The sequence below is a fragment of the Purpureocillium takamizusanense genome, chromosome 12 (genome assembly GCF_022605165.1).
Source record: "Purpureocillium takamizusanense chromosome 12, complete sequence".
Classification (NCBI taxonomy): domain Eukaryota; kingdom Fungi; phylum Ascomycota; class Sordariomycetes; order Hypocreales; family Ophiocordycipitaceae; genus Purpureocillium; species Purpureocillium takamizusanense.
In genome coordinates this window covers 810,972-825,238 of record NC_063079.1, presented here as the reverse complement: position 1 = coordinate 825,238, position 14,267 = coordinate 810,972, and the positions used below count along the sequence as shown (strand labels likewise).

General features: G+C 56.7%; 5 protein-coding genes across 5 annotated transcripts; 3 read left to right on the top strand and 2 right to left on the bottom strand.

Moving 5' to 3' along the window:
- Positions 1 to 6: 6 nt before the first annotated feature.
- On the bottom strand, positions 7 to 653 carry JDV02_010461 (uncharacterized protein; the record flags this gene model as incomplete). Its single annotated transcript, XM_047992203.1, has 3 exons — positions 7 to 74; positions 134 to 367; positions 419 to 653. The coding sequence occupies 3 exons, from the start codon at positions 651 to 653 to the stop codon at positions 7 to 9; spliced, it is 537 nt and encodes a 178-aa protein (XP_047848217.1).
- Positions 654 to 7,392: 6,739 nt separating this feature from the next.
- ERD2 (endoplasmic reticulum retention protein) lies at positions 7,393 to 8,814 on the top strand. The gene is made up of 4 exons (XM_047992202.1): positions 7,393 to 7,650; positions 7,705 to 7,763; positions 7,823 to 7,889; positions 7,949 to 8,814. Exons 1-4 carry the CDS (start codon positions 7,623 to 7,625, stop codon positions 8,440 to 8,442), a joined length of 648 nt encoding a protein of 215 aa, XP_047848216.1. The 5' UTR covers positions 7,393 to 7,622; the 3' UTR covers positions 8,443 to 8,814.
- Positions 8,815 to 9,010: 196 nt separating this feature from the next.
- On the top strand, positions 9,011 to 10,024 carry JDV02_010459 (uncharacterized protein). Its single transcript, XM_047992201.1, has 2 exons — positions 9,011 to 9,291; positions 9,418 to 10,024. Exons 1-2 carry the CDS (start codon positions 9,034 to 9,036, stop codon positions 9,838 to 9,840), a joined length of 681 nt encoding a protein of 226 aa, XP_047848215.1. The 5' UTR covers positions 9,011 to 9,033; the 3' UTR covers positions 9,841 to 10,024.
- RSM19 (mitochondrial ribosomal small subunit component) lies at positions 9,965 to 10,808 on the bottom strand. The gene is made up of 4 exons (XM_047992200.1): positions 10,743 to 10,808; positions 10,638 to 10,653; positions 10,364 to 10,546; positions 9,965 to 10,192 (listed from the first exon to the last, which is right to left on the bottom strand). Exons 1-4 carry the CDS (start codon positions 10,783 to 10,785, stop codon positions 10,159 to 10,161), a joined length of 276 nt encoding a protein of 91 aa, XP_047848214.1. The 5' UTR covers positions 10,786 to 10,808; the 3' UTR covers positions 9,965 to 10,158.
- Positions 10,809 to 11,468: 660 nt separating this feature from the next.
- HLJ1 (Chaperone protein dnaJ) lies at positions 11,469 to 13,586 on the top strand. Its single transcript, XM_047992199.1, has 2 exons — positions 11,469 to 12,467; positions 12,568 to 13,586. The coding sequence occupies exons 1-2, from the start codon at positions 11,930 to 11,932 to the stop codon at positions 13,110 to 13,112; spliced, it is 1,083 nt and encodes a 360-aa protein (XP_047848213.1). The 5' UTR covers positions 11,469 to 11,929; the 3' UTR covers positions 13,113 to 13,586.
- Positions 13,587 to 14,267: the final 681 nt, after the last annotated feature.

Below are 14,267 nucleotides of genomic sequence, written 5' to 3'. Positions count from 1 at the left end.
CCCACCCTAAGCCTCTGCTACGATTGCGTAGAGTACAATGGTAAGGACCGGGGCGAATATTCCGAGCGCATTGGCTTGAGTTATTCAGTTGAAGTTGCACTCGACGGCTCTTTTGATGGGAGACTGTACTGACCGCTTGAGTTATACATGACCCTCAGCCATCTCGTCTGCTTTGAGGTTTCAATCTCACGCTCTCGGAGGTTTCCAACATATTCAACCATCTTGTCGGTCAAACCAAGGCTTTTGAGTCCCTTCATGGAACCCAATATCGAGCTCAGCGCTGACATGCGGTCTTGTGTTGCCTTGTTCCACGCTCCCTGTCTGGAGCGAAGATTCCTTGCAAGATGACGGCTCACCCTTGAACAAACTTGCCACCCGATCAGCAAGATTTGGCGTGCATTGAGTTTTGGAAGCTTACCGAATATGATGGCAAATGGCAACAACGCCAGCCACTTTACCTGACTTGCGAGAATGATGACACCTATTGTCAATTCGATGAGCCGCATCCACGTTTCGTGAAACAGCTCTCCCGCGTCGACAATGCCGGCGACATCGGTGCTCATCAAGGTGACCGCCCGTCCTGCGTCGGAGGCCTCCGAATTCAGCTCGACAGCCTTGTTGTATATGAGTGCAGAAAGCGACGCGCGTATCATGACCTCCAGTCTATTGAGTCGGTGCCGATGAACGGCAGAAGAGATCTTAATGGCAGGCCATGTCAGTTTCACCAAGTTCGACGTAGCTCGCGGCGTATGGGGGAGACATACCGCCAACCCAAGGTAGACCACAATGGTGGCGAGTATGAGCCAGTACCCATCACAATTCGGACTCGACTCGACCCGGGCTCGCGAAATGAACCGAATCGCCTCGCGAATAAGTAATGGCTGGCTGCACCGAAAAGCAGTCGTAAAGAGTCGGGGCGTGATGACTGAGAGAAACGGGCTGAGAAGTGAGCGCAACAAGACTTTCGGCAAGGTCATCTTGTTTTCAGGCTTGTCTGCGTATGCGTGAGCCCTTGAACGTACGTAGGCTGGCCATAGTACACGAACCTCGACGATCCCAGGCGCGTATCACCGCAGCTCGAAGCGGTTCCGGCTTCAGCGCGGCATCTAACGGCGGAATATCCTCCGAGCGTAAGAGGCGACGGCTCCCTACGAGCAAGATGCGATTTATCCACCAAAAGAAGGTGGCGTTGAGCAAGCCCACAGTCTCCTCTGGGGCCATGCCGCTTACTCCTTCATGATCCATGGAGCCAGATTTCTGACGACTTTCTAATCCGAGAAGGACGAGTCTCGCGGCAAGCTCCGAGGCCGGCCGCCATTGAATTGCACTGGCATGCCAGGGAACTGTCATCGAGGCGGCAGACACTATGCTCAGAAGACTGCAGCAACAGCTCGCAAGAAGATACAGCGTGATCATGTCAGATGGTCTGATTGACAACTTGTGTTCGCGCACAGAGAGCCAAGTCAATCCCACGGCACCAAGAAACGAAGACGTCGCCGCTGTCATCTCCCATGTCATGGCCTGACTGCGCGATGCGACTTTCGCCAGCTTGAAGAGACGGAGGCCCGATAATACGACTCCCGCGACCTGAGCACTTATTGTTAGCTTGCGTGCGCCTCAAAGTCAATCAGCCAGCCTCGGCCGGCCGGCCGGCCGGTCGTTGCAATAGATGAGGCTCCGCCTACCAATTTCGTGCGGCCTAGCCAGACGGGTGACCCTTTGGTCGCGGCATGATGCAGAGAGAACAATCGGAGAGGGAGCAAAGCAAGGAAAAGCACAGACGCGCCCAGCTCGACGAGCAGCAGATACCGAGTGGTGTCACGGTTTTGGGGCGCCATTGTGGCTGCCCAGTCGAGCTCCGGCGTTCTGCACCATCTGGAATTCAAGAAAGTAGACAGGCAAGGCTTGGCCATCCTGCAATTGAAGGGACATGTATACTGTACGAAGTCGTTTATGGCAGGCACACGGTTAAGCGCATATTCAGGGGACGGTGCATGCGACCAACATAGTGTACGCGACTCAAAATGCGAGGCGGGAAAGCGCCGGCTAGAACGCTGGCTGACGGTGATAAGTGCAGCTGCTTCCGTCCGACTCCTGTACTTTACCACCATACGCGCTGGTGGGCACAGTATCACTAGTTGAGGTCCGACCCTCACATGTAGTGCTGACAGGCGACCAACAAGCCGCTGGGTCAGCGGAACAGTGAATACGAGACAACATGCAGGTCGGCGATAGCAGCGGCTTAAGAACATGGACTAGGGCTGTTTTTGGGTTGCACATTACCGGACTATCGCTCAGAGCACCCGGAGAGGAACAATGTCTCCAGCACCAGAATGCAGTTTGATCTGTGGAAATGACAGAACGTGGTGTAACTGCAGTAATGCAAAGGATAGAGTGTCAAAATGAATAGAAAACACCCTCACCACAGCGATTGCAGTCTTGAGGCGGACTGGAGCATGGTTGGTATCGGTCCATGATTTGATATCATCAATGGCACTCACTGCCAATGGAAATTTAGACTCGTTAACGACCCAGGTCGCTACCATATCTACATAGCCTTTACCACTGCTGATATACGGAACATGTCAATCAAACTGACCTTTACAGTCAGAGAACGTCCTACCACGCCACCTCGCTCGGGCCCCGGGTTGCACGGCAGCACTTGCTCTGTCCATGATGCATGTTGGCCACTTGCTCGGAAGACAGTGCTCAACAGCGAGACACACAGACATTCGCACGCGTCACCACCAATCTCTTGTTTGGCGTCAGTTGACATGATGTTTTCGCACTCGATAGAAATGCGCTTCACGATACCTATGTGGAATGTGTTGGGCATTGCCATTGTCCCTTGTTCCCAGACGCTTCGAGAAGTGTCTTCTGCATGTACTCCGGAAGTGAGTATGCTACGAAGGTGTGTGAGGCGACCAAGGCACATATTTCCTATGAGGTCGCTTTCAAGGTTGAGCATTCGGTATACGCGTCGTTCCAATCCTGAGGAGCTCGTTGTTAGCAAGACCAGGCCAGGCCGTAATTGCCTCAGCTACGCAAGACTTGCCGCGAATCATTTGGCCGCGATTTTACACATCTATAGATATATCGTACTTTGCAAAGGGAAATAGCGGCGAAATCGGTGAACCTGGGCGTCCGCGCATTGCGCCGCAACGCCCGTCGGTCAAGTTCCTTCTTATCGTGGCCGAATGCGATTCTCGATCGTTTAATCCATTACCTAAATTACCCCTAGAAAAGTTCACTGGGCGAGGTGCTGGGCGTCAAGGCGACACTGGCCCGACAAGATGAAACGCCATGGCCAGGCGGCAACCGCTCAACTAACTGCTCTACCTATATTTAGGCATGAAAGTCTTCTCGGCCGCCCTTGCTTGTGGTCGAGCAGTTTTCAATCACGTAACGTAATTTCGCTTGAGGCCTTGACAAATACACAGACACATCGACATGGAGCCAAAATTGTCCCTCAACGCGGTCGGCGGTGGTTACTCGGTGCCTTGATATGCGCTTCAGTGCCCTGAAAGCGAGTGGCTCTACTACATCACATCCCGTACGAGTATAAAAGGAGCGCTTGCTGCCAGCCTTCCCACCAAGACGACTGGAAAACCATCGAACACCACTCTTCTCTAGAACGTTCCGTCGCCTCCGTCTCTTCTAGCTCAAAGCCAGTTATATCCGTTTCCTCTAGCACCATTCAGCACGATGAGACTCTCTCACTTCCTCTGGGTGCTTGGCTTCACGGCTGTCGCATCAGCCAACGTGAAACCCACGGACGAACATGAAGTCCAAGGAGTACGTAGATTGAGAGGCTTGTTTGCCTTTGTGGGGCAACTGCGATTGACACATTTGAACTAGACATGCACGACGAAGAATGGGGAACACTATTGCTCCTATTGGGGAAAGAAACTTAACGATGACGGTACCGATTACAAGGATTTATATCAGGAGAAACTATGCCCGAACAATTCGGTATGTGCCTCACCTCTCTTGATGGAACCGTTCCTCGCCTTGGAGAGACAAAGCGCTAATCATGAACCAACCGGGTACACATATGCAGTGCCCCACGAAGAAGTGCAAGTATAAGCTGATCAGTAACGAAATCAAGTGTTACTAGCCAGTCCAAGGAGGAGCCGGTCGGTTCGGCTTTTAGGCACGGGACCAACGGTTGTACTTCTCAATGAAGTTCTTTTCTACTTTATGAAAGAGCTTAGATCAGTTTGCTACTTGACGTCATTACAACACGTCTTTTGCTGCAACAGCCTTGGTTTCCATGCGCGTCTATGTCTGGTGCATGTCTAGACAGTCCAGTTTCTCGACGCGATGTTATGTTGCATTTAGTTTTTAAGAAAACAAATTCAAGCCATTTTCACCGAACAGCGCCATGTTTCAAGGCTGGCTCCATCAGCACATAGTTTAGAACGTGGCAGGTGCAAATGTCAAGCCGCGCGTGCGTGGCTGCGTCAACCATGGTGCAGGCACAAGCCCACGACGACTTGAACACGAAGGCAGTTTGATAGCTAGCATGGCACAGTTGACGTCTTTACCGCCATCCGAAATACGTTCTGCGGCTGATATGAATTGTCGCCAAGTGCTCTAGTTCTCAGAGTGGCAAGGTCAGCCAATCAATCCATCAGCTGGCAATGTCCGTATTGAATGCGAACGTGCGTCGATGCTGCGAGAGCACCAGAGAGCGTGGTCGGATTTCCATCTACTTATACGAGTGAGTATCCAGGGCACTACACGCACCAATCTTGACTTCGCGTCCAAGCCTTGGAAACTTGCCGCCATTCAGCCCTTCCATTTGAGGAAGCTCGTTCAAGCTCTACATGACAAAGTGTATGGGCTATCGAAGGACCCGGGTCATGGCAGACTGCATGATTGGGCGCTGCCAGACTATGGTTTCTCAGGTGGCTCAGACTACAACACACGAGCCTTGCCGGCCTTGGATCGCGGCTTTCTTAAACACCTTCACCGTCAGGCGGACGATTCGATCCTGCGTGACAGCTGCCGCCATCGTCTTCTTACGGAACACACTTGAGATTCACCATGTCGCCTCCTTGGAGCGGCTCATTGTGCTCCCGATCTTACAGCTAGGTGAGGAGAACTCACAGAACGCCTCGTACTGACGTGTGACGATGTGGTATCTATATATCTAGCCGCAGGACGAAGCAAATGATCCTCTACTCAGATTTTCTTCTCGCCCTCTTGCACGACCACTTTACTACCTACTTTTACACTGATATCTCATCTCCCCCCCCCACCCCCACCCCCACCCTTCTACAGTATGAAGCCCTTCACTCTGGCCTCCCTTGGCCTTTCCCTTCCTGCCGCCGTTTTGGCTGCCGTCGGCGGGCATTGCGCGCCCGGCTATTCTCAGACGCTTTGCATCTGCCTCGACAAGGGCGTGTGCGGCAGATACGGCGGGACGCTCATCAAGGGCGGCCCGGGCAACTGGCCCTGCCCCTACGACGGCGATAACGTCTGGGGTTGCGAGATTGCGAGCCACTGCCCTGGCAAGGACAGTACCACGGCCTGTGCCTGGAAGAATCAGTGCCCATACAGGGTTCTAAGGGGTAAGCGCAGGTCTCCCTCCTCGCGTACAGGTTTCAGGCCTCGCTTCGGCCCGCTGACCGTTCGACCAAGACCCTGTCTGTCCTGGAGGGAGTGATTTCGTTTGTTGCAAATTCTACCGTGATAATCAGCAGGCATAAATTGCAGTCATTCCTTAAGAGAGAAGCTCCTTAAGTCGTATGAACAAGAATGAGAAGCCCCGATTCTGGCTGTGTGTGGCTGTTGCGTCCGTCGCTGACACTACAATTATACTGTACATATGCTCCGTGACTAGAGGTGCCGCATGGGATGCCAACAAAGTACTCCCCCCCCCCGTGGCACTCAAAGAGGCCCGCCTTCGTTGGACCGACAGGTGGCACTCTCCATGCTACCAGATGGGCCCAAGTGGAGGATACCATGTCTTTGAGCATGTGTTTTAGGAAAGCTTGGACGCTCAAGACTTGCATGTTCCCAGTGCACGTCTGGGCTACTACGCACAATCTGAAACCGAATGAGTAGTCGGAAAACACGCACCGGACCAGGCCAGGCCTCTTTGGCATCCTGTGACAGACGGAGGCACGTGTGACCCGGCGTACGCGTCGTCCGCCCAAGCGTCGAGCATTGGCTTTCGGTCGTCACACTGGAGCCGATTGCGAAATCGCTTGTCACAGCTGGCTGTTGGCAAGCGGCGGCCCTGCCAAAAGCCATGACAGGGGCAAACTGCCGTCTTGGGCAGTCGTTGGCTTCATATATAGACCGACACGCCCCCGCCATCTCCCGGGGGTCCCGTAGCAATACTCGGCGCACGCGCGTACCACACGTAGAACGACAACCATGGCCTCTGAAGCCTTCGGACTACCGCTGCCACTGTGGGTAGTACGGCTGGCTATTGAGCCCGATACATACGTTCTCAATGGAGCAAGCCATGTTCTGTACTGCAAAATGTCGAAGCTGATCGCCCGCTCTTGCCATATAGGCCTGTAGCACCGGCTCCAACAAATGCGTTAGTGAAGACTGCTTAGCTGGATGGGTGCCCTCCAGTCGCCACGATCTTGCATCGATGGGGTATGCCTCCCCCCAGGACCTTCTCTCTTGTTCCGGAATGCACCCGGTGAGTACTGCCAGCCCAAGTGATGAGGCGAGTCCAGATGAGTCTGTCGCGATGCAGGATGCTCTTCGCCTCAACCCGCTAGTGTCGCCGTGAGGGTGCGCCTTGCTCTTGGCCCATTCGGTGACGTACGAAGTAGGCAGTCTGCAATGGGGACGACACCCTTCCTGCGCACGGCACAAAGGTTCAGCCGTTGCCCGGTAGACGGCGGCGGTCGTGAGGGTCTATTGAGTTGCAACTGACGCCGGTGGCTGTCGTGGGATGGCGCTACTAACTACGAAGTACTTCAGAGACGAGCTTAGAGACGAGCGCTAGGATTTATTAGGTTTGTCATTTAGGAAGCTCGAGCGCGTTCCGCAGTTGGTTGAAGAACCTGGCGAGGTGCCATGACCAGACTTGTTGATGCAGGAGGGAAATTGTAGGGTGTCGCCTTTGCGCGTGTAAACTCTATTCCAGTACGGAGTACTTGGACAAGGTTCACAGTGACCACTGAAGGACAAGTACGCTGTGGTTTGATGCAGTCCACTCTTCAGGGAGCGGCAGAGAAGGGCGGGCGGCTGGCAGTGGACGGGCGCTAGTCCGCATCGGGCCAGTTCCTGACGCCAAATTGCCCTGGGCCACTCACTGCAAAAGATGGAGCCCAGCGCCCCCCAAGGCGGCGGCACCTGCAGCGGCTCTCCCGCCCAATGAGCTCACTGTCGCGATCGTGTCCTTTTTGCCAACTCCAACCTCGTCCGTCACACCGCATGCGGCCGCCCCGAATTCAGCTCCGACACACACGAACAAGAACCAGGTTGCGCCCCCGGCCGCCCGCCCTCTCCACGTCCATCGACTTGTCGTTCGAATCGAAACCTCCCGCCGGCTGCTCCCGCAGCGCCCCCCGACCAGTACAGACAGACTCGACTCCTCCCCGTTGGGGCAATAGCGACATCGAGCTGCTGAGCAGCCCAAATCTACCACGATGCCGCTCAACGTCTTCCGCGTCGCCGGTGCGTCCTAGGCTGTTGCTGCGCGCCCTCGCGGCGAATGCTGACCATGCGCAGCGGATCTCTCCCATCTGGGGAGTATCTTCATCCTCCTCCACAAGATGGTGCAGCTCAACGTACGATGCCGCGCTCCGACTGCTTCCCCAAGGGCGTGTGTTCTGGCTAACTGGCGCAGAGCTGCGCCGGCATTTCTTTCAAGTCACAAGCACTCTACCTCTTCGTCTACGTCACGCGATATCTCGGTACGCTGCCGCCGCCTCCCTTGGCTCGCTGCGTCAATCAGGACTGACCCGTGGCGCAGACCTCTTCTCAACACACAGCTTCTACAACCTAGTCTTCAAAATCATGTTTATCGGTTCGCAGGGCTACATCATCTACCTCATGACCAACGCCTACAAGCCCACAAACGACCCCAACGTCGACACGTTCCGCGTGCAATACCTCCTTGGCGGCGCCGCCATCCTCGCCATCCTCTTCCCATACAAGTACACCATGTCGGAGATTCTCTGGGCCTTCTCCATCTGGCTCGAGTCGGTCGCCATCCTCCCGCAGCTCTTCATGCTGCAACGCACCGGCGAGGCCGAGACCATCACCACCCACTACCTCTTCGCGCTCGGAAGCTACCGTGCGCTGTACATTCCCAACTGGATCTACCGCTACTTTGCCGAGCCCGACCACAAGCCCGACTGGATTGCAATCATCGCCGGCATCGTCCAGACCGTCCTGTACAGCGACTTCTTCTACATCTACTACAACAAGGTGCTCAAGGGCAAGAAGTTCAAGCTTCCCGTATAAAAGACGGCAATGGACCGACAGCCCGCACCGCGCGACGCGACGGACGGATTTCAAGAATGGCCACGGCGAACCGCGACCGACGGAACTGGCACGGTGTCGCAGGTGTCTTCTGAGCGGGGGAAAACTTTTTGACTCCAGCATTCGGGGCGGCACGGACGGCGTTGTTGGCAAACTGAGAGAGGCGATAATGACCACAGCGTCTCTGGTTTGACTCGGAATGTGCCGCGATATAGAAGGTGATGATCCCACGAGCCTCCCGGAGGCCATGTGGTGATGTATGTGTACAAGATTCTGGCCCAATGGCCATGGGGAGGCGCGTCTTCAAGAGTCAGTGTAATAATGACAGAAAATGCCTTGCACAATTTACTTTAGACGTCATGGCGCACAGGGAACAGCTCTGTCAAGCGTGCTGTGTTGCCAGGATGAGATGCTGCCTCCCTGCAAGTAGGCGGGTCTGGGTGAATGGGTGCACATGTTTGGTCACGTGATGTTCTCTTCCACGAGCCGGCCCACCTCTTGATGTCAGTCACAGCGCGATCAAGTGCCGGCCTCCCAACCTCATGCAACAACACACCAGAGCAGTGCATCAACATGGCGAGCGAAACGCCCGCAAATGCCGACTCCCAGGCACCGCCCACGGTAAACGGCCAGTCTCAGCCGTCCGAACAGCCGTCACAGCAGCAGCAGCCTGCACCGTCGCAGCAGCCCACCAGCCAGCCTGCGCCCATCGTCGACGGCCCGAACCCCCCCGCTCCGACCGCGCCCACCGGTCTCGAGCCTCGGCTGCCGTCGCGCAAGGATATCTCGCTGCGCGAGTTCCTGCATAAGATTGATGACTATGCCCCGATTGTACGCTTCTACTCCGCCCTGTCGTCGAGCCCGCTCTTTGATGAACGGCGGCGCCAGAAGTTATAGCTGCGAATCGCGATGGAACGTCGAACCAGCTAACCAGCTATCCACGCCCCCCGCGTACAGATCCCAGACGCAGTCACGCACTACTACATGACCAAGGCCGGGCTGCCGCCGCCCCCGCAGACCGATCCCCGGCTCGCGCGACTCCTCGCGCTCGCGACGCAAAAGTTCGTCGCTGACGTTGCCGCCGACGCTTACCAGTACAGCCGCATCCGCGGCGCGAGCAACAACAACAACCCGATGGGCTCTCTTGGCGCCGCGGCCGGCTTCCCGATCCCTGGGCAGCAGGCCGGCGGGCAGGCCGGCGGCAAGGACGGCCAGGGCAAGGCTGGCGCGGGCGGCGCACCGCTGGGTATCCAGCGGCCGGGCTTCGGCGGTGGTGGCCAGGGCGGCAGCCAGAACAGGACGGTACTCACCATGGAGGATTTGGGCATGGCGGTTGGAGAGTACGGCGTCAACGTCAAGAGGGGAGAGTTTTACCGATGAGAGACGGCCTCGTGGCGAGGCACAAAGGGGCCCCTGGATATGAACCCCACGGATGGGTTGGTGGGTGGACAGCTTTGGTCTTGCATGGCGTTAGGGTTGGTCCTCGGAAGCGGCGTTCCGGCGATGCGCCTGGTAGTCACAGGCAGCGCCTAAGACTTGATAAATTGATGATATCCCGCGCGAGCACGGATGCATGTCTTGTGATCATTGTGCTTCGTATTGGTACAAAAATGCTGTTGTACAGGGTATTCGGAGCCCGTATCGCCGTGTGCACAGACTCCCTGTTCTCCCACTGTCCCCTCCATCACCTCTTCTCCTTTATTTCCTGTCCCAAATATTCGGTTTCCGCGTTCTACATCATTCGCAAACGTTAGCCCACTGTCCATCCGACGGCCTGACTCCTGGCGCCTCTATTCTCTTTTGCCTGGACGGACCCGGCCACACTTTCCGTTTGTCCGCAGCTAGTCAAGAGCTTGTCGAAGGATGTGGGGACGAAAAGAAGAGAGAGAAGAAGAAAACGTACGGTGAAAACTCGCCGAGCTTGTGCCCAACCATGTCCTCGGTAATGACCACCTGACTGTAGTCCTTGCCATTGTGGATCTCGAACTTGAGCCCGACGAAGCTGGGCAGGATGGTCGCGGAGCGGGCCTGCGTGCGCACGGGGGGCACCTTGTCGCCCGGCTTCTTGGGGAAGACGATGGGAAGGCTGTGCGTGCGACGGGTCAGAAAGCCTAGACTTGCGGATCGCAGGGGGGGGCATCGGTCGGAGGGACGACGGGGACTGGTGGTTCTCTTACGGCACGAGGTGCGGCCCTGCGCAAAAGGTTTGTTCGTTAGCCTTGGGGTTCTGCGGCTGCCAACAATCAAGAGCAGGATTGGGACTGTATAGGAGAGATACTCACCCTTCCATACGGAGCGCTTGAGCAGCAGGCGGGTGGGCTGCATTGTCGGCTGGAGAGATGTCTGCGTTCCGGGGGGATCGGAGCTTGAGGGCGATGGGGCGGCGGATGTCGAAGGAAAGACTGCCAGATTGGAGGTCACGTGACTTGTATGGACATGGACGATGGGGAGCGCTCGACAAGTTAGGTGTTGAGGGAACCTGAGGGCTGCTAAGGAGACACTAAAGCTTACATGGCATGGGCACATGCATCGGTACCTTTAAAGAGTGTAACTCGTACTTTGGGAAACTTTCCTATCCTCTGTAATCGGAGAATCGATCAAGTCTTGAAGTGGATTTGACACACATGCCAACGTGAAAGACCCAACATAACAAAGTGAGTATCCAACACTCGCTTATAAAAGTCGAGAATACATATACTGCTATGTTATTCAATCTTCATCTGTGCGCGTATATTCTTCCAACGTTGACCCTATGCTGGAAAGCGCAGCACATCACCGTATTTGCAAGTCAATAGACGGGACATAGTACAGGGTAGGCTACTCTCAACTGCGCTGCGCTCACAGTGCCTGCCTGCTGTGGCCTACCAAACCTGGAAGGTACTGACTGTTCCAGACCCCTGAAAACATATTCCGTGGCGCTCCTCTTTGTCCACTGACTAGCGGCGCGGACCCCGAACCAACCCGCTGCCGACGCGGGCGAGATCCATCCATCCATCCAATCCGTGGCAAACGATTTAGTTAGTTACTGGCCACTTTGCAGACTCGTCGGTCCACCTCATCCATCGTCTGTCCGCCCACCGTCCCGTACCGTCCTACGTACATCACCCGCGTTTACTCCCGCGCGCCCTCGAAGAGCTGCGTCCCGACTACGGCCCTGATATCCTCCTAGTCCCGCATCGCATCAGCGCGCGCGTGCTGGCTTGCCATTACCGTAGGGGGGCCTGACGACGTGCTGCCACGTGCAGGAGCCAAAACTCCGCAGCCAAGGCCTCGCACCTCATCAACCACCCTCACTGACGGCACCAAACGCACCACGCCGCCCGCCCTCGCTCGAAAAAAATAACACGACCGTTGGACGGCCTTCGACATCACAGCACGCCGCGGCGTCGATAGCCCTCCGACGACACCCCCTCAACCCAAAACGACTGCATGCTATCCCGCGGCTAAAAAGTTCCATCGTCCGTCCTCGATGCCGAGCGCCACAGCGTCCGGCGCCAGCACCGGCGGCGACTCGTCGTCGGCGCGATCCCGCGACCACAAGCAGGGCAATCAGAACCGCACCTTCACCGTCGAGCAAAAGGAGGCCGTGCTGCGCATCCGGAGATGCGGCGCCACCGCCTTCTATGACATCCTCGGCCTCGAGTCGGTCAAGACGACGTGCACCGACGCGGACATCAAAAAAGCCTACCGCAAGCAGTCCCTGCTCACCCACCCAGACAAGAACGGCCACGAACACGCCGATGAGGCCTTCAAGATGGTCAGCCGCGCGTTCGGCATCCTCGGCGACAAGGAGAAGCGCGACAAGTACGACCGCTTCGGCGGCGACCCGGACAGCCGCTTCCAGAGCGCCCAGGCCCAGAACCCCTTTTCCGGGTTCGCCAGGAGGGCGCCCTCGGGCGGTATGGGCGGCAGAGGCGGCGGCGGCGGTGGCGGCATGTGGGACGAGGAGGTCAGCCCGGAGGAGATGTTTGCGCGCTTCTTTGGCGGTGGCGGAGGGCCGTTTGGGGGTGAGCCATGGAACCCCGACATCCCCCTTTCTCGCTTGTCGTTTTTGCACCGCTCTCTCGCGCGCGCACAAGTTGGCTGACAAGACAGCCTTTGACACAGGACCACAGTTTGTGTTCAACTTTGGGGGCGGGCCGGGCATCCGAGTGCACCAGTTCGGCGGCGCCCGGCCGCGGCGGCGACCACGCGAGGCACAGGACGGCCAGCAACAGCAGCAGCAAAACGGCGGGCTGCAGAACCTCATCGGGCTGCTGCCCATACTCTTCTTCTTCATCCTGCCGCTGCTTTCGTCGCTCTTCTCGGGCTCGTCGTCGGGGTCGGCGACGCCGCGCATGGTGTACGACAACCCGCAGGCGCCGTATACGCACGGGCGCGTGACGCCCGAGCTCAAGGTGCACTACTTTGTCAACCCTGGGGACGTGGCGTCGTATAGCAAGTCGAAGCTCAGCCAGCTCGACCGCACGGCCGAGAACAACCTAGTTCGGCACCTGGGCAACGAGTGCGGCAACGAGCGCATGTACCAGCGGCGGCTGCGCGAGGACGCCATGGGCTGGTTCTACCAGGACCCGGACAAGATGGCCAAGGCAAACGCGTACAAGATGCCGTCGTGCGAGAGGCTCGAGAAGATGGGCATCCCGACGCGGTGACGCAGCGCTGCGGCTGCCCTTCTGTGGTTGATGACGACGATGACGAGGACGGGGAGGGGCTGGGTCAGAGGAGCGCCAGAGGGATGCCTGTGTGCGTCTGCTTCTTGTTGATGTTGTTGTTGGTATCACTGTTGTCGTTGTAAGAGGGACGATGGGCCTGGAGTCGGCGTTTTTCTTACTTTTTTTAAAGTGTCCCCCTACTAGCCGAGCCTTGGTCCCCGACGCATGGCAAGAAGCACTGCATAGCAATGACATGGCATAATTACCGACGTTGAGTGCGTTTCTGTATTTGTCTCTTGGGTCATTCAACGTTGATGGCGATGAGTGATATGGGTCATAGGCGTAGTCGCAGTAATGTGGCGCCCAGACGACATGTCACGGCGTCGTTGCCGTATATGCCACATGGTCCATGGCTTCACATGTAGGTCGATCCTTCGTATGCATAATTTCTCGTAGATGGCTTGTATATCCGGTCTACGCCTACTTACTTGGTTGTCTACGTGAAATGGTACAACAGCTTAATGCATCAGTGTTCCACATTCGTGTACATCTATGATATCCAGGCGGGGGAGTCCTTCTCTCCAGTCCCGTCACCCAAGTCTAGAGTCGTATATACTCTCGTTCGTTTCCAAGTTTCTCTTTCCCTTTCAAGGTCCTCATTTTGCTGCGCAGCCGTCGCTCGAATCGCTGTTTCTCTACTACTACTGCTGTTGCTGACGCCCCCTCCTGGGCCTGTGTCTGCGGCACCGTCTCCGTGGCCTTGGCGGAAGCGGCGGCGACGATAATAGCGTTAGCCAAAAAGCTACCTGCTGTCACGTTTAAAGGCAACACCGCCTGTCGATCCAAAACGAGATTGAGGCGCCCTTCCGGAGCATAGCATCTGCCGCGTCGCGGGTGGGCCCTCGTCGAGGCTTTGCGAAGAGCGAGTTGCTGTCCGTTCCTCGTGGTGAGACTGATGTACAGTCTCCGCGGCGTGCGTCTCGATTCTCGAACCACCGACCACCACCCACGCGATGCCGCTCTCGGCCTATGCGAACCCGCGAGCGTGCCACGCCAGGAAGAGAGGCGCCAGTGCTGCCGAGTATCCTCTGCGCTTGAGAAAGATCAATGGCCCGTCACGCAGGGATGAGGCGAGCCGCCCAGAAGGAGGCGACT